An 18,573-nucleotide genomic window follows, 5' to 3' on the forward strand; every position below is an offset into this window, starting at 1 on the left:
AACAAAACCACATTATGTTAGATACAAACAACAGGAACAAACAACAGAAATGATACATATTAATGCCTTCATCACAAACTAGCAGCATGGAGATGTGTCTCAGTCTACATGGAGTTAACTAATGATTGTAGGGTTTTCAAATGCAAAAGAAAAATGATTAATTTTTTAATATACACAAGATATGAGGAATACAGGGCACATTTAGAGGCTGAACTTTAATGCTTCTGTGTTACTAGCTAATAAAGAAAAGGAGTTCTTGAAAGGAAACAGTAAGAAGCAAATAAAGAGGCATTGTCACTTGACAGGTTACTTACATGCACAGAGGCCATTGGGAGTAAGACAGCATGAAAAATGTACAGGGGTCATTGAGATATGGCTCGTAATATATTAGTAAAATAAAAAGTATATGCACAAAATAAACTTTACCATGCAATAGTCTAAACACAAGGCAAATAAATCACATTAAGAAATGGTAAACATATTTTGTAGAAAATTGCCAAGCTTTTACATTATGCATAATATGAAGCATAGTTCTAGTATGTTCTAAAGAGTGTTCTTTTATGAAGTCCTGCAATAACATTTCAGTAAAATAAATAAAAAATGTATCTAGATATCACTGCAGTATATCTCTAGAGCATTTATAAAAATGTCAGTGAACCTAATAATGAAAAATATTTAATTTTTTCTGTGGGTTTTGGTTTAAAACTGACTTCACAATAATAAGATGCGTGATTGTGAAATTGTCTCTTGAAGGACACAATACTCTAGTATCAAGTATGGAGGAAAGAAAAACAGGACGATATTTTTCTTGTAAAGGAGAATATATTCGCTTTTAATTATAAAAAGTAATTGAAATATTCTCCTTTCTGCTTCATAAACTATGTCTGATTTGCAGAATAATTTCCTTTCTAGTTCCAGTAATATCCCAATATATGACACCAAAATCTTAGCTCTCAAACCGTTAGCTAGCCAGACAAATCTCAGTTGACTGTTAAGTATTTTACTAGGTCATTTCTCAGTACCCCAGTTCAGTCTTACCCCTAAGACAAAAATAACAGGGAAGTCCAAATAGATTGCATACCACTAAATGATTGATTGAATTTCATACTAAAAGGTAAGACAAATAAATTCTACTTTCTTGTAAAAGCAGCATTTTGACATCTGGATTAAGACTTCCCCGTTTCAAATTAATTGTACTTATTTTGGATCAAATAGAAGGAAAGATTTGGTTTTTATTCTGAGACAGATGCACTGAAAGCTTGCAAAAGCCAGCGTTGCCGTATTCCTGACTAACAATACCAGATGTGAGAGAGCAGATCAGAGAAGGTAATTTCAGCACCACTTTAGTTAAACTCATGCAAGCACCACAGCATTTCAGTGAACCTCTTTTTAGATCCTATGTTTGCTGTCATTCCCCTGAATATTACTGGCATCACCTTTAATACCTCAAGGACACTAAGATCAATAAACATTTCTAAGAGAAATCTTGATTCCAATCTGCACTTTCATTAACTTTTTGACTTCTTAGCGGGAAGGGGAAGTGTCAGACGGTATTATGAAAATAAGACTTTCTTTTATGGTCATTTTGATAATTTTTAACGTTCATGTTTCTGATCTTTGGCAAACACTGTGCTCTGATGTAAAGCGACCAACAGCACTGATGGTGGCAAGCGCTAAGGCAGGCAAACTGCGTGACTCAAAGTGCTATCAACCCTCTCCAAAATTTTCCCCTTACAACAAGATAGGAAGGTAATCCGGTCTTTCCTTTCAGGGATTTAACTGATACAAAGTCTTTGAACTAGTTTTGCTCCTGAAGTATTGCCTGCTCCTCCTTCTTCCCTGGCCATCCTCATTCCTTTGTAGCATGTCGTGCTTAGTCACACTGACACTACTAACTACGCAGTTGCACTGTGAACTGTGGTAAGAAACCTATCTGCCCTAAAGAAAAAGAATCAATGCTTTTTGTTGGGTTGTTCTTCAGTTAATCCAGTTAATAGTGTGGCCACGCAAAGTTATTCCGCCACAACTCAAGGGAGTAGCGATGCTATGGGAATGTATGCTGGGAGCAACTTTAAAACCAGTACTGTCAAAGACTTTAGGTCATAAATCCCCGTTTATTCTCAACAGTTTTTGTTAAGGTCATAATTAGTAAAACATGGTTTAGTGCTACTGCAATGAAGTGGAAACATTAAAAGAACCAGAACGTTAAACCAGCAAAAGGAGGGAAACAAGTTAAAGCCTTCAATCTCTACTTCTAAGGGCTTTTAGGGTAACGAGTAATTTTATATTTAACTGTGAACATTTTAAATGTGATGGTGAATTAAGGAGTATAAATGACAATTACTGTTCTTTGACTTTCTTAGATTTTATTTTTCAAATGACTTTCAGGTAAACATAAATTCTGTAGTACTGCTACACTATGAGCTCCGATACTGCACACAGATTGTACAGGTAAGGAGAAATGTGAAAATACAGATATGTGGTTTAATCGGTGTGCTCAAGAATGCAACTGAAAAAACCCAGACATTAATGCAATATATAAAATACTTTCATTACACTGTTTGGACAGGTATATCTTTATTTCTAATAAAAATCCCTGTAAGTCACCCAAGAGACCACAACAATATATTTATTACCACAGTATGTGATATCAATGCAAAAGCAACAGAAGCAGTTTAAACACATGCAGTATTTTATATTAAGAAAGAACTAAATTCTGCTCATGAACGAAGGAGTCTTCCTTCTTTACTACTAAAACTAATGAATTTTGCTCAGCAAGGATCTCTTACTCTACACTTCGACTTTCAAAATTTTCTAAAACAATTCAATTTTTCAGCAGTCTAAATAGAAAACCAAAACTTAGGATTCAGGCAGAAATCACTGCAAAGAGGATAAACTTCAACAGTTTGTTCTATTTGGTAACTGTAAATAACCCACCGACTATGCAATGGCTCTAATTCCACTTCCAGCTGTAACACTTCAAGAAAAATGCCCTTTCATGATATCTTCACACAGATAATCTATAACTATGAACACATACTAACAAGGATGCTACTGAAAAGTCTTCTGCAGAGGACAGTACAGTTATACAGATTGCAAAACTCATATCCTGTTGGTTTCTAGTGCTCCTCTAAAAATGAAAACCAAACCAATGTAAGCCTATATTAGGATATATTATCACGCATTTACTTTGTTGCAGCTTGCCTCTCACTGATTAAGCTATAGGTTTAAATAGCAATGAACAAGCAGAGTAATGTTGGCATAATTAGAATTTTAATTACATTTTCTTAAGGAACTCATTAAGTTCATATAACAGTGCCAGCTGAACAATTAATGGCAAGGTTTAGATTGTAAAAAATTTAACCTGTTAAAGATACTTTCATTTTTTTTTTTTCATACCTGCATTGTGCTTTGCCAAATATTTGTCTTTGTACTGCTTTTTTTTCTTTCCAAACCAAGTACAGCTGGCCTGTTGCTCTTGTTTTGTCTTCTCCATGGCAATACAAGCAACTCGCCTGGCATATGGAGGAGAAAAAAAATTTTTTGTTGCAATCAATGTATCTTTAAAAAGCCACACAGAATGAATTAGAAAAGTAAAACTTTTTAATATACAACAGTACGGTAAAACTTTACAAAACCTTTTTTTGGATGGCTTAAAAGCACTTCTATAGAGAGATATTTTGATATAAAGAGTATCTTCTTAGTGGTAGATCATTAAGGCTCACAGATTAAGGGAGCATGGGAGGAAGGGTAGCTACTAAAATGGCTGTAGACCACTCTGCAGCAGATGAGACTGGAAGAACATGAGGTCTGAAAAGACCACCATGGTCTAAATTCCTTCAGAGCAAGTTGTGTTGTGGACCTGTTTTGAGGTCAATCTTTAGGATGAAGTATTGCAAGTGTTCCTGTTGCAATGCATACCGGTGTCTCCCTTACGTCAGGGCTTGCAAGAGAACTCTTGAGATGGAATGAAATGTCTCCTCTACCTCTGTTTCTCTTCTAGCAAAATCTCCCTTAGCCAGTCCGGGTGACACAGGTGCTGTTAAACCCTTTACAGCACTCCAATTCTTTTACGTAGCAAATCTTGTATGAAATATTTTGGGCTAGATTACCCATATCAATAAACTTTCTTGAGTTATGGCCATAACTTTCACGGCCCAGGACTCGCTTGCCAAAGTTTGTGCCGATACATTTAAAATATTTACTAAACAGTTCTGCAAGAGGTTGTTTGAAGGCTCTGCATTGCTTTTGCGGTACTCAGTGCCATTGCTGTTCATCAAATCTGTCATTCAGGAATCTTTGCACTGTGATTTCTTTCTGCTTCTTGGCTTTCACGTGATAAATGAAAAGGAGAGAAAACCCCAAAACTCCCTCAATGACTTTTGTGCTTGATGTCTTGCTAACACCTTATTCCCGCAGGACTAATGACAACGCTGCTTAGAACCTAAAAGAGAAACTAATCTGACGCCTTACATAAACAAGCCTTTGTGTGTAGCCTTTAATCCCAGTTTCCTATAGTTTACCAGAAATGGCAAACAACGTTTACTAACACAGGTGTTTATTTTTCTGATGTAACCACACACGATATTGCATGCAACCCTTACTGCTAAGCATATACGAGAAAAGAAAAAAAAACAACAATGCCACATAAACCGAAGTAATATATAGACCTTTTTTTAAAAAAAGAAAAAATGATACAAAAACCAGCTATACAACAACAAAAAGCATGAAAGACAGAAATAAAAGCAGAGCTAAATTCATTTTTATAGAAAACTTAGGACATACCATTCTTGAAGTTCAGGAGAAGGAATAAGACCTGCGGTACCATTTTTGGAGTTCTCAAGTTTACCCTGCCACCAGTTGTGATCATCTTTGCTAATGATTTGGATAATATCACCAACTCGGAACCTGATGCCAGCTTCTTTGCAAGGAATGAGGTCATCCTTTGCTGGATCATATTCAAATTGTGCTCTTACATATATCTATTAAAAAGAGTTTATAAAAGACACCACGATATTATTACTGGGACAGTACTAAGAGTAACAGGTGAAAATTTGATCTGTGCACGTAACTACACACACTGTTTGCAACAAGCAAAGGAAGAAACAGAATGGCAGAAGCATAAGTGATAGCTGAAAATGAAACAGAAACACCCCCCCAGCAAACAATGGAGACATACGATGTTATTTTGAAAGCTCACGTCTTCTACATACTGTAAAACCTGAACAGTAAAAATAAATACATGTAATAAACTGAGACAGTCCCTCAAATCAATATTAACTATCATGAATCACTACAGACTATAAGCCAGTAGCTTACAACTTGAACTGTACTGCACTTTCCAAATGAAGTTCCATGATATCTTTTAAAAATTTGTATGACAAGGAATTTTATTGGACAGTATAAAGCTCAAGGACTTAAGCTACATTACCGATCTTTAGCATTTAGACTGAAAATTTATTCCCTTTTTATAAGACTAAATAGGAAGTCCTGTGTTGCACCTATCACGTATAGTTACTTGGGAGGAATCTGGGAATTCTCTGCATGGGGTTTTCAGTAAAAGTCTACTCCTGTATAAATGAAAACTAATGATTTGAGCAAGTTATTCCCTAAGGAACACTGCAGAAAGAATTCAGATTCTGACTTCACAATTTAAATAATATACCAATCCTTTGCTTTGTGTGCTAGTGAGGTCTCAGCCCTAGACAATAAAAATAAAAGTGATCTCCAGTTTTGGTTGCTAATTACAGCCCTGAGGCATCCAAGGATCTTAAAATTGGAATTAAATGTCATGTCCAAGATGGGTAATTTCTACAGTTTATGAACTTCAAACATCTCCCTATAGCATCTCAGACAGCCATGCATAGTCTACTGCTGATTTTCTTACAAAAAAATGACTAGATTAAAAAAAAAAAAAATTACATCACAAAATGACATCCTTCATTTAAACTGTAACAAACACTTGTCAACTTTGTTCAAATTCTGCTCCAAAAATAGCTGTCACTATGCAGTGTTAGCACTATTCATGGCACTTAAAAAAGTTAATTTCTATAGTAATCCAATCTGCAACCCAATGTATGAATAAATTAACTTAAAATGGCTAATCACTACTATCATGTACCTGATGCATTTTTATCTCTTCACAATGAGAGCATCAGATGATAATACCAATACAGAACTCAACTTTTAATATACTAAATCTGACCCTTGTTCTGCTGTGCATTGAGTGTGTGACTTTAGAGAAGTTATTACCAACTTATTTTAATCACCAACCACGTTTGTCTAGTAATTGGCTTTCTAGGAAGTAATCAGTATTGAGCCAATCCCTTATTTCTCCTCAACCTTACCTAATATACGTCTAGAAACATAAGGAGTATTTTCACTGTCTAGAAACTGCCTTGCTTTTCAAGTCCCTGCTCCAGTTTGAGCCATTATCTCCATATATCGGCAGTTCACGGAACATTACAGACTTCCTTACAGATAGCAATGTATCTGTTATCCAAGCCCTTACTGGCTTCAAGGATGACAAGCTAGCAGAAAAATATGCTGGTTCAATGGGAAAAGACTCTTGAAAAAAACCCAGGTAGCTACAAATGGTGTGAGTACGAGGAACACCGTTACTCTGATATTGCCTTGAACAAAGTCGCTTCTCCTGGGAAAAATACCTTACGAGAGGCAACCGAAAACCTAACACAACAGCTTGGAAGGTCTTTCATGGAGCCTTCCCAGGATGACATACAAGCAGCTGGAAACTTCAGAAGACAACAGAAAGTTGAAAGAACCATATAGCTGTAAGCTTTAAAAATGTAATCTTGTAATAGATATTCCTGCCAACTTAACCAGACAGTAGTATAAAAAGATTTCCAAAACCCATGGAGTTAATTGACTCTTTCGAATGGAATTGCAAGAGTTATTATTAAAACCCTTGGCAGAGAAAGAGGTTGAGTCCACGGTTAAAGATTCAGAGGCAGATTCTGGAAGGGCTATATATAAATGGAGCAGTTACTGAAGATGAATCACAAATCACTTGATTGTAAGTGTTGATTTGGAGACTGCATTAAAAAAAAAAAATTCTTAAAATTGCAAAGTGAATCATAGGGAATCCTCGGCAGAGTCCTTAAGGGCTTTGTTAGAATTCTCTGGAGAGGGAAGATCTTTCTTCGGTCCATGATAACATGTACTACCATCAGGTCAAGGTAACAAAGTTAAGGGAGGTTACTGAATATGGGCCTTAGGACTGAAAATTTAGGAGGCTACCTTCAGACTTAACAACGCTTAATAGAAACTGCCCGTAATGCTTTCCTCTGAAGAGCTTTATTAATGTTAATAATTAGTTATAGACCTACTCAAGCTTTAGAATCTTTGTCAGTACAACGTTTTGGAGTAGAGTATTAGACACTTGCCTTAGTAGTCTCCATTTCAGCTAAAATATAAATTTGAGCTTTCCTCTAAGATGAAAATCTGCACAGGTCACTGCACAACAGTAAGTCTAGTTTAATGCATTCTGAACTAAAACAACATCTCCAGTTAAATTTACAATGATTTTGTAACTCTCACACATAGGGACACATGAAAAAAATGCTATTTTGAATTAGCCACAAACAAATGAGTTAAAAAGAAAAATGAAAAAAATGGAACAAATTTTCCAAGCTTAAATGTTTTAGTCCAGCACATACAGAATATGAGGGGGGAAAAGATAAGCAGGGATGTTCACTAGCAGCTAAGTTTACAAAAATTCCCATGGAGGATATCTATTCACCTGTCGTCCTTTTGGTTGTGTTGTCGATGGCAAGTCCTGCAGAATAAAGTCAACCCAGGAGAAGAAATTTTCATTTTACTTTTTAAGGGTATACAACACCATTTGTTAGTGATTCATACTACATTACAGTAAAATGGTAAGTCAGACAAAAGTATAAAGCGTTGACTGATGTTTAGAAATTTTTTTTTTCTTAAAGAAAAATCAAACCCAGGCTGTTTAGCAGCAAGCTGAAGAAAGCAGGTAAAAAGTTTAAGCAGATAGAGAATGTGCTTTTTAATAAATAATTCAGCATCTTCAACACAAAAGCACTGTCAAGTGAAAGAGGCTCTTTATGTGAATGCCTTTTCCACTTAATACTTAGTCTTGTTTTTAAAAGAGAAGGATGGCTATTATAAATATTAAAAAAATTATTATTAAAAATGTATAATGCGATAAATTGTGCCAAGAAATAAGATTATAACTACTAGTCATATTACAAATTCAATTTAATTCACACAAATTTCTTAATTTTTTCATCCACATAATTATTTTTCAATATTAGTAAGCACTTTACCTTGTGGCAAATAATTTCTAAGTTGTAAATTTTTTTAATAGTTAAAGGAGTAGTTATTCTTTTTTTTGTTTGTTTTTTCATTTTTATTTCTCTTGTTTTTTTTTTTTTTTTTTTTTGGCTAGTCCCATGAACTCATGATATTGCCAGCACTCCCGCTGAAGGAACTTGCGTGTACAGTTACTACATTGGTCCAAACGACGACAAAAGATAAAACACCACAGATTTTCACCTTAATATACTTTAGAAAAAACAGGAGATCAGCAGCACCTTTCTACCTGAACACACACGAAACAAGAAGTACTTTGTGTTAAAGATGTGATGATAATAGCTTGGATTGTAGTGCAGTTTTAAGCCGCTTCCTTTTGCTTTTCATATCCAGGCAAGGCTCATATGTCACAAAGTCTGTGCACGTACCACGACAGCAGATGGCACACCAATTCCTTAACTCAGATAGCGGAAACCAGTACACGTTCCAGAGGGCTCTCAAAACACAAAACTTAAGAGTCTAAAACATCTTGAAATACCAACTGCACAGTTATTCTACCACTGCTTCCACGGTTCAGGATGGAAATAAAACTTCCACTTTAAACCTTTGCTTTGTTTTGAGGAAACTGCTAACAATGATTTAAGGATGACTGAAGCGTCACATTACAGTTATTAACATTCAATTCACTATATGGCTTTTAATGAGAAGAGTATGTTGGAAAAAATCCTTAAAAAAAAAGAAAATGGGGAGTTACATATGTAATAACCTTGGTTTTACCAGCAGGACAAAATTTTCCACTGACCACATGGTAAGTATAACAGTAATGGCAGATGAGCACCAACAAAATTGTCACACTTTCTCTGTGTGGAACTGGAAATCTTACCGAAACAGAATTGTTAGTGCTGCTATGGCCATTAGCTGGGGACTGTCTGGATGTAGAGGGGGAATCTCTCTGAAATAAGACACAAGGTTCATTAACAACACAACACTATCACAGGAACACAGATATATTTAATAGAACAGTTACATCCACAGCCTTATAACCATTTGCTTAGCTGCTTCATCTGTGAAAGCTTCCACGCTACAAACTCTGTAAATCTGAAAAGTTTTCCCATAGTTTAAAATTCAAGGTTTGACACTTTGATGTATCCTAGATAATAACTATTTTTATCGCCTTAGCAATCAAACAGCTTTTTAATTACTGAGTATCTGGGACCTCTTAGATCTCATGTGGCTGACAACGCTAAGGCCCTTAGTCATACTGGTGTCTTTGTTAACAGTAATTACCTGAAAGTTATATGCTGAATAATACTTTGAATAGAATGAGGCACATATTCCATTTTAAAGATACTTCTAAATCTTTTTTCAGCTATGCGGTGGAGGTCAGTGTTGATCAGCTTCTACTCTGCAAGATGCATCTCTCCACAGTGCCTCGAAGATACCGAAGCCAACACCTGAGAAGGAAGCTGGATGCTCTCTTCTCCCTCTTTTACAGCACACTGAGGTTTTTTTCCTCCAACATTCTTACGGGCTTAAAAGTATTAAACCTTGCCAAAATATATTGCTTTAAAAAAGCCACCTCTCTTGACCCAGACTACCCGTGTGGTCCTAAACGTCGGCGAGGAGACAGCAGATGCAGGGTGCAGATCGGGAAATTCTACAGAAAGGATAACAGGAGTTTCTGACTTGGCTTTGCAAATGCAAGGAAGCCACTTGTAGAGCTATCTTTTACACATGCCATTTTGATTGTATAGTGCTTATGAAATTCAGATCAGAGAATTGAGCCACGCCTTCAGGAAATAAAATAATTCACTCATACACTGTGAAAAAAAAAAAATCCCCTGTACTCACAAAGGAATTTTGGAATACAATATTCCATGTCAAAAGTCAATTTAGGAATGTCTGGTGATTTTGCATAATGCCAAAGATAGCAGAAAACAAGGGCTAAAACAGTTTTCAAAGAAAACAAAGCTATCCCTGTCACATTTTATCAATACAAGTGCCCTTTGTGAACAAATTAAAAACCAGAATTGTTCATGCAACATTAATCAGGTAAAGGTCCTCTACTAATATTCTCACACTTCTATTAATTATGTGATAGCACTCATAGCTATTTTAAAGCATCAAGAAAAGTTAAGGTGACAGGCAATACTTTATCCCTCTTGCTGCCTGTATGCTTGATGTGCAAACTCATGTAAAACTTCTGCACTTTTTTGTGAACTCATTAGATATTATTTCACAGAAAGTTCTGTATGTAGCTGTCTAGATGCTTGCTTTGATTTTAACACAGCTGAGGTCAGATCTGACAATATTATGGCTGTAAAATCATTGTGGTTCAAAGTATGTAGGTCTGTATACTTCTGCTACATGCATAAGAACAAAATGCTCATTTGTGACATGTAACGACCTGGGGGAAATGAGCTCTAATTTTATTTACAAAATCACTCCAGCATAACAAGTTGACCAAATAAGCTAAATAATAATAGACCAAATAAGCTATTCATTACCAAAAAAAAAAAAAAAAGGAAAGCCTAAAGGAACTGTTCTTTCTTTTTTTGTGTGTGTACAGGATTATCAGCATCACCTTTATCAAACAGCAGCTGAGATACTTTTTTTTTAAAAAAAAAAAAAGCAGTGACTTCCTTCTTTTATAAAGAGATTTTCTGCTTGCTCTGCAACTCTGTCTCTGCCACTTTCTCACTTCCAAGAAGAGATGAAAAATTAATTTTACCTTTTTTCTCTTTTTCTTTTTTTTTAAACCTAGTTTGTTATGATCTGCTAGTCAGTGATGGTTTAGCAAGGGAGAGCTTTGGCAAGTGATGCAAGCATCCAAGTCATTTGGAAAAAAACAAGTTTAGAGTCACTTGGAGAATGCCACTATTTCTGGACTCTCTTGAAGGCGTCTCCCTTTGAAGGAAATTTTCTTGGTTTGAGAATGTTTTGATTTGTAGTCCTCCAACAATTCTCAGCAGAAGACAGCATATTACTCAAAGCAAATGTTCATCATAACATACTGAGGAAAATACACATTTTCAGTGCTATTGGTGATTTCAGTACTAACTGTAAGAAATGAATCTATCAAGCTAGTCAAGAGGTATATGTATGATTTTTAAGTAACTAGGCAGTTCAACCACAATTTCAAAGGCATTTGGATTCTTAATTTCCTAGGGATCTGGTCTTTCTTTCCAAAAATACCAGACTCAAAAGTTAAGAGAAAAACTGTATTATGCGCAGCCTAATGGGACAAATCAATGAGCAGAGAGATCCTTGTAGGATGCTAGGACTGCTTAGAACTGGGCTGGAAAACTTCAGCTTTGGTTGTGATTGTTTCTCCAGTAAATCAGAAAAAGCCCTAGTTCTCCTGGGGATTAGAGCAGAAAAACACTTGGAGGATCCAATGATTCTGAATAGTGTAGAAGTGTTATCCTATTTCCATATAAGTCGACTATCTAGACTTCCCAACCTTGCCTAGCCCCAAGCCAAATAACAAAACGGCAGTCTTTTGGATCCTTGCTCTTCAGTTGAAGCACCACAGCTGAAGCCTTAGAGGAAGCAATCATAATTATTTCCAAATGACGGCAAAACTAGTTTCCCGTTGATTCTTTGTTCTTAGGTGTGGATTATGAAGTATAAAACAATGTGTTTGAGATGCAATCCTATAGTGGAAGTCAATTATGGCTACTAGATGTGGCCTGATCAAATTAGATACTGACGAGAACAGCTAGATTAATGACACTGTTGCCAGATCCACAAAATTAAAAAAAAAAAAAAAAAAAGAAGTACTTCCCTTATCATTCTCACATATGTGACACTATGAAAAGTTACTCGGGATGTTTTTTCAGTACAAAGTGAGAATGCAAATGTAGCAAGAGCAAAATGCTTACTCAGTTGGATAAAGCTGAAATATATAAACAGCATACACAGTCATCAGCCATAAGAAGAATTTGTTGCAATAATTGCCTCAGTTCATATTTATGCAAGTCTGTAGTTTCCTGGGTATCTGAAGCAGAAAACACAACAACCTGGCCACTGCGTTAGCTAGATAGCCGAGTAACTCAGGCCATTTGCCACACCAGTGACTAGACAGATCATCTCCCAGTAGATCAGCTGAACAAATTTTTAGACAAGGGAATCTGTAAGTATTATGTTTTCAAGCAAAGTCTACTCCACGAAACAGAAGGCCTGGTAACTGAATGGAAGGCACAGGTGCAGGAAAAGCCACAAATCCGTAAGAAACTTGAAATTATTCAGTTGAGATTTTGGAAACTGCCTAGTGACACTGAAGTATTATGTACTATAGGGCCAAGAGTTCCCTAAATATGCAAAAGTGGCTTAATATTTAGGAAACACCACTACAACATTTCTCTTAAATGTCTACAAAAGAAGAAAAATGTGGCAAGTGAAATGCAAATCTCAGTTATTAAAAAAAATAACATCCCGTGCCTCCCCCCCCACCTTTGTATACAAAGGCATGTAGGCAGGTTCTATATAAAAGGCAGATCACCTCTGATTCTACTAATATTTAGTTTTTCTTATTCAAGATTAACAAGATGTTTTGCAATCCAATGACATCACCATGGCAGGAGCCTCAAAAAAACCCCCAGTTATTGATTCTGTTTTATATTCCTCTTCTGGTAAGAACTATACTACGTGAGCACCAGTCCATGACAGAAGGGAGGAGGGGAACCAAACATAAATTTATACTGAAACATTGCCAAAAAATACCTTAACTAGTAAGATTATACTAGTGAAGATCCAGTACCTCTGAACTAATCCTGCTAGAGAGCATGAGAAGCAAGCTTTCTGTGTCTTAGTAATGTCAGTCAGCATTCATTTTTAGCCTTTATCAATGGTTAAGAATTTGATTCATCATCTGAACTGCAACCCTAAAAAATTCTGTGAAAAAATTTCTCTGTGTACCAAAGGACTAGTAATGCTTTAAGAGGATGATTTAAAAATGTTGGCTTTTTGTGTAAACTTGTAAGAGCTGAAAATCTAGCCAAAGTCACAGTGGCCGAGCAGGTGGAATAAACTCAGCCGCCTCTGATTAAATGAACGCTAAATGCCACAAAGTGTGATAATTAGACATGCTTGGTTTTTTTTTCCCGTCTGTCTTTGATCACACATTTCTAGTTTTGCTGTTTCTTCCCAAAGAAAGGTAAGAGTCCACTTTCCTCTCTTCTGTGAAATAAACAGTCACGAAGAATCTAAGGACACAAAGCTAAGGAAAAGAGATGACCTACTACTACTAAAATGAACCCTAAAGGTATTAATTTAAAGCTGTATGCTGAATTATTTTTTCCAAATAATCATCTTCCCAGCAGGTCTATAGTTTCACCAGTTTCTGTATTTTAATATTGGGAAGTGAGATGTCTTTCATTACTACTGCTATTTACAGCACAGAAGACAATACATAAATTGTCAGCACACTCTGGAATTTCTATTTGAGGTGGTTTTTTTTTTAAAGAATTTGTATTTCATGAAAAACTTCTGCTTTCACATTTATAACTTTTAAGAAAATTAGCCTCATAGGTGAAAATTTGTCAAACCTTCTACCTCTAAAACCTTCTAGTTCTTGTTAACTTCTTTTAGAAGTACAGAAGGCAACCAAAAAGCAGTAATTTTTTTCTTGCAAACAGATTGTTCTGACAATCACAATAGCAGTTCCTGTGTGTTCTAGCATCTGCTGAGATACAAAAACTATTAGGGTGAAATCACAGCTCTAATTAAGATAAGGTGCTTGACTGCAACAGGGATTGTGATTTCACTCTTGGAATTCTAATTTGGGAACTGCGCAGTTGAGCGTGTGGCACAAAGACTGGCATCATCTATGTAGTGCATATGCCATCTGTATGCTTAAATTGGAACAGTATCGCTCAAGTAGCCATTTTCTAGAATTTAATTCCCTTCAGTTGCAATCTGGAACATAACTTTGTGAGCAGAAGGGAATTAAACATTACTGTGTAAAACCCATAATACCAAGTTTCTAGTTCACCAAGAACTAACTCCAAATCTCTTTTTCTTCTGTAATGACAAATACCATTTTTTCATGGAAACATAGCATTAAGCCACATGTAACTGTTACAGACAACCATCACAAATTTACCTCAACAGGGTTATACAGAAACAGATTGTTCAATTAACCCTTAACAGCCCAAAGCAGTAAAATAACATTTAATGCCTAAAAAAAGGAGGATTGCTCCTCAGCTTAGGAACTTTAATAGACTTCCTGGACAAGGAGTTTAACTTAAAATTTTTTTAAAGGGGCTTCCTAAATGCATGAGTTAAGGATCCCCTTTCCTATTTTTTTTTTTTTTTAAACAGGCTGTAAAGAGTTAGTTAAGGTGCTGATGAGATGAATATGAAGGCAGGGCTGAGTAGGTAGGTGGGACCTACTCGTGTTCCGTTATCTTTGTTGTAAAATTGGTGTGCGTGATCTAACAGGACAGGCAGAAACAATTTCCCAGAAAGCAGTAACATTCAGCCATCAGCAGGCAGTTAGTTACAGGACTAAGGAAGAAATGGAACGGTTCATTAAATTCATTACCTCACAGGATGAAGATTGCGTGCGATAACTTGGCACAATCTTAAAGGTAATACTTCCACGCATTTCCCTCTGCAAAAAGAGAAGCACTTCTTTAAAGACTAAGGCACTGAAGATAAAATTGCCAAATCACTAATGCTTGAAAGGAAAGCATCATAGTTTGAGAGCAGCGGTATGTTTTCCTAAAGTGAATATTCAGGAAAGCTAAAATGTTATGGCTAATTTGTCATTTCACTTATAAACAAACATTTAAATTGTCTCTCATTAATCTAAAAGTTAAACATACATCATTAGTTTGATCGCCTGACCAGTTTTCAAATGCCTAGAACCTACAGCTGTATTTCAAAGGTGAGAGATTCAGAGACATGTAGGTTTCGTCCATGTCAATCTTTTCTTTGTAGCCATATCCTTGTAATCCACAGAGTCTTTGCTACTAAAGTAAAATTTCTTCCCTTTCATCATACACGTTAAATAGCATATTTACAGTTTCTGGAAAGCTGCATTTTACTGTACTAAAGGCAGAAATGCAAGAAATAGTCTTTCATCAATATAGAACATGGGGTCTGCTGCTAGTTTGCATTTACTATAGTACAAGAATATTCACAACAAGTAGTAACTGCAGAATAGTAGCAGATTGTGGCAACATATTTGCTCAGTCATATTTTCTTAAATGACAGTTTGAATCTAAGTGCCATCACATGGCTGACAACTGCAGGACTCGATCTGGGCAGAAAGGTAAGCAGATCACTTGAAGTGATCTTGGAGTTTTTCCCCGTTCTCTCTTTGGCTGGCTTACTGTGAGCCAAAAAAATGCTATTTGCCTGGACTCACTCAAGCTTGTCTGTATGGTTCTGGACACAACAAAGGGATTAGTGATATCATCCAAGATCCCAAGGTTAGGGTTGCATACAGAAAAATTTGCAAGTGCTGTGGAATATCAACCTGACTCTACTAGCAAGGCCCAAGTTGGAGTTTTTCATGCAAAAAGCCAGACTGCCTGAGCTCAAAATATTTTTTTTTTCTCTGTAACATCAATAACCATGAGCCATAATAGTTATAAACTGAAAGAAGGGACGTTCTAGCCGTACATAAGGAACACAATTTTCTCTATGATGATAATTAAATATTGGAACAGGATGCCCAAAGAGGCACCTGTCCTGTCAAATCTCTGTCCTTGGATATATTCAAGGCTTAACCAGACAAAGTCCTGAGCAATCTGGGTGGCATTCAATGTTGATCCTGCTTTGAGAAGGAGACTGGACTGGAGACCTCCTGAGGCCACTTCCATCCTGAGTGGTTCTATGATTTTTTGTCTTCGTATTTGTGCAGCAATGACACCAATAGTCAGGAATAAGTTTCTCTCACAGTCTACTTAGTGACTACACTTGGTGTAGACTGAAGATTTAAAATAAGGGCATGATCTTTATAGACTAACTTGGGATGAGTAATAGGAGGAAAGCAGTATTTTTTCTGTTCTGTCCACTACAGACAAGAGAAGAAACTCCTGCATTTCAACAAAGGACACTCAGACATTAGAAAAAACTTTTTAAAATGTAGAAGAGTTAGTTCACTAAAGTGAACCGCCTGGAGAGTTTGGGGAGACTCCATTGCTCAAGTTTTTTTAAGAGTTGGTCAGACATACATCTGTCAGGAATGGTTGGATGTCAGTGACCTTTTCTGTGGGACTAAATGGAATAAATAAAATGACACCCGGAGGTGCCTTCTACCATTCCTGGGTGTAAGGCGCAAAAAGTCACTACTAAAAACCAGGGGAGAGTCTGTAGAAGGCTTGAACAGCTGAACACAGGAAGACTTTGTGTTACACACACATGTAAGCTATCAAGAATAGAAGAAAAAGGGGGAAGTTACAATGCAATTACATAAAAGTTTTGTCAAAATAGGATAGGCACTTTTACAAAGAACATGAGAAAGATTTCAGGCACTTACAAGCATTTTTTGTAGTTGTTCTACAGTTTGATTTGCCACACTGATTCCGTTTATCTCTCGGATTTCATCCCCTACATGTAGCGTACCTGCGGAGTTAACAAACCACACAATCACCTCAAACATGTTTTTACAAATTGAGATAATTGCAAGACAGTACTAATATTCATACAAAGACATAAATATGAAACAACATTAAAGTAAGTTTTTTGGTTAGATTCAGGACAGGACTTTGCTAGCTATGTATTAGCTACCAAAGATTACGAATCTGTCATTCAGAGTGCAGTCAATAAACCAGCACAAGATGCCCAGGCACCCTATAAGGTACGTGGGGAAAACATCAGTCCCTTACAAAGACACTGCAAAAACCCACACATTGAAAAGAAAGTCACCTGCAACTAGACAGCTGGAGACATTCAACAGAGATATTCAAGCAGGATTGTATTAGATGACTACTTACTGCAGTTTAGCTTCTGGACATAGACTTAATTTTATCTGTCAGACTGCCGTATTTTTGCATGTCTCTGATTTTGATTTGCCATAGTTACAGTATGCATTTCCTGTATGTATACTTGACTTCAGCTTGAATGTAATGATTTATGTGACTACCTACAATGTCAGATGATGAAACAAATATCTACTTAGCTTAGGCAAGTCATAAGCTGACCTGCTGAAGCTGGGATGGGAACGGCGTGCTACAACATGGCTCTAAGGCAGTACAAAAACTCAACAGGGAGGAGGCAGTGAATGACCTGATTATCTTCAGGATTAGAAGCAACCTAGGAGACTCTTTTGGGATGATAATTTCTGAGTAGCTCAAGCTTGTCTAATTCTCTAGCAGTTCTCCAAAAAAATGTCCATGGTTTATTATTAGCTAGAAGATGTTTTTCATATGTAATGAACTATGATGAGACCATTTACTTCATGTATATTTCTTTCCACTGTATGATTTAAATAATTTGTGCAAGTATCCTTTTCTAAATACTGTACCTAATACAATTACTGTACCTAATATAATTAATCTTACTTGGAAAACTAGCAACTGGCAAACATTTCCTAAACTAAAACATACCTATGGAAAATTACCTGAAAAAAGGCAATCAAGTCGAATCCTGAAAAATCCTTAAAATTCTTTTCCTGAACAAAAATAGTCAGTTTTTCCAAAGAATACTATGCAAGTAAAACATTCAGCTGGACAAACGTATGAAAAAAAAAATAAATCAAACTGTGTGCCTGCTAAACACAAGCGTAGCCTGAATCAAGAAGAATTCTGAAAAGCTCTGTTCCTGTGATTCCCTTTGGGCTCTCTTCTGTGAAACAGCAGCTCACTTGGCAGTGCTACAGGAGAGAGCCCAAGGTTCACAAAAACTTTCAGTACTCTCAAGAGTAAGCCCTTCAGCCACATTAAAACGCTCCAAACAATTCTACAGGAGCTGATCTGCTGATAGGGAAATTATAAAAATAAGAGCCATCACAATTCTTCTTCCACTTTTCAGCGGAAAAATTGTCACAATTAATAGTTTAGTGAATGTGAACGCAACACCCCTGCATTTGAATTTCCAATTAGTCTAGTTCACATTTAGAATATTAATGACCAAATCTCCAGTGAAACACTTCAAAAGTTCAGTTTTGGCAGACTTTTTCAGGAAGGCATTCAATACCCAATTCTTAAAAAAACATATTCTAGAAACAAAAAGAGGTTCTGCGTTGACTGTATCATGCCAAAATTAAATTGTGTTTGAAGTGAGTGTAATTGTTTTTAAACAATAACACTGAATCAGAAAGAG

At 36.2% G+C, this 18,573-nt stretch overlaps 1 protein-coding gene across 1 annotated transcript in view; it reads right to left on the bottom strand.

The window, feature by feature from the left end:
- Window positions 1–18,573, bottom strand: part of CASK (calcium/calmodulin-dependent serine protein kinase (MAGUK family)) — a 95,212-nt gene that overhangs the window by 15,014 nt on the left and 61,625 nt on the right. The window contains exons 12-17 of the mRNA XM_009699882.1: window positions 16,790–16,875; window positions 14,846–14,914; window positions 9,182–9,250; window positions 7,760–7,795; window positions 4,786–4,982; window positions 3,400–3,515 (exon numbers count right to left, since the gene is read on the bottom strand). Coding sequence (XP_009698184.1) covers window positions 3,400–3,515; window positions 4,786–4,982; window positions 7,760–7,795; window positions 9,182–9,250; window positions 14,846–14,914; window positions 16,790–16,875 — 573 coding nt within the window. The remainder of the gene's footprint in view (window positions 1–3,399; window positions 3,516–4,785; window positions 4,983–7,759; window positions 7,796–9,181; window positions 9,251–14,845; window positions 14,915–16,789; window positions 16,876–18,573) is intronic.

Source organism: Cariama cristata, unplaced genomic scaffold, assembly GCF_000690535.1.
Source record: "Cariama cristata isolate BGI_N322 unplaced genomic scaffold, ASM69053v1 scaffold3405, whole genome shotgun sequence".
Classification (NCBI taxonomy): Eukaryota; Metazoa; Chordata; class Aves; order Cariamiformes; family Cariamidae; genus Cariama; species Cariama cristata.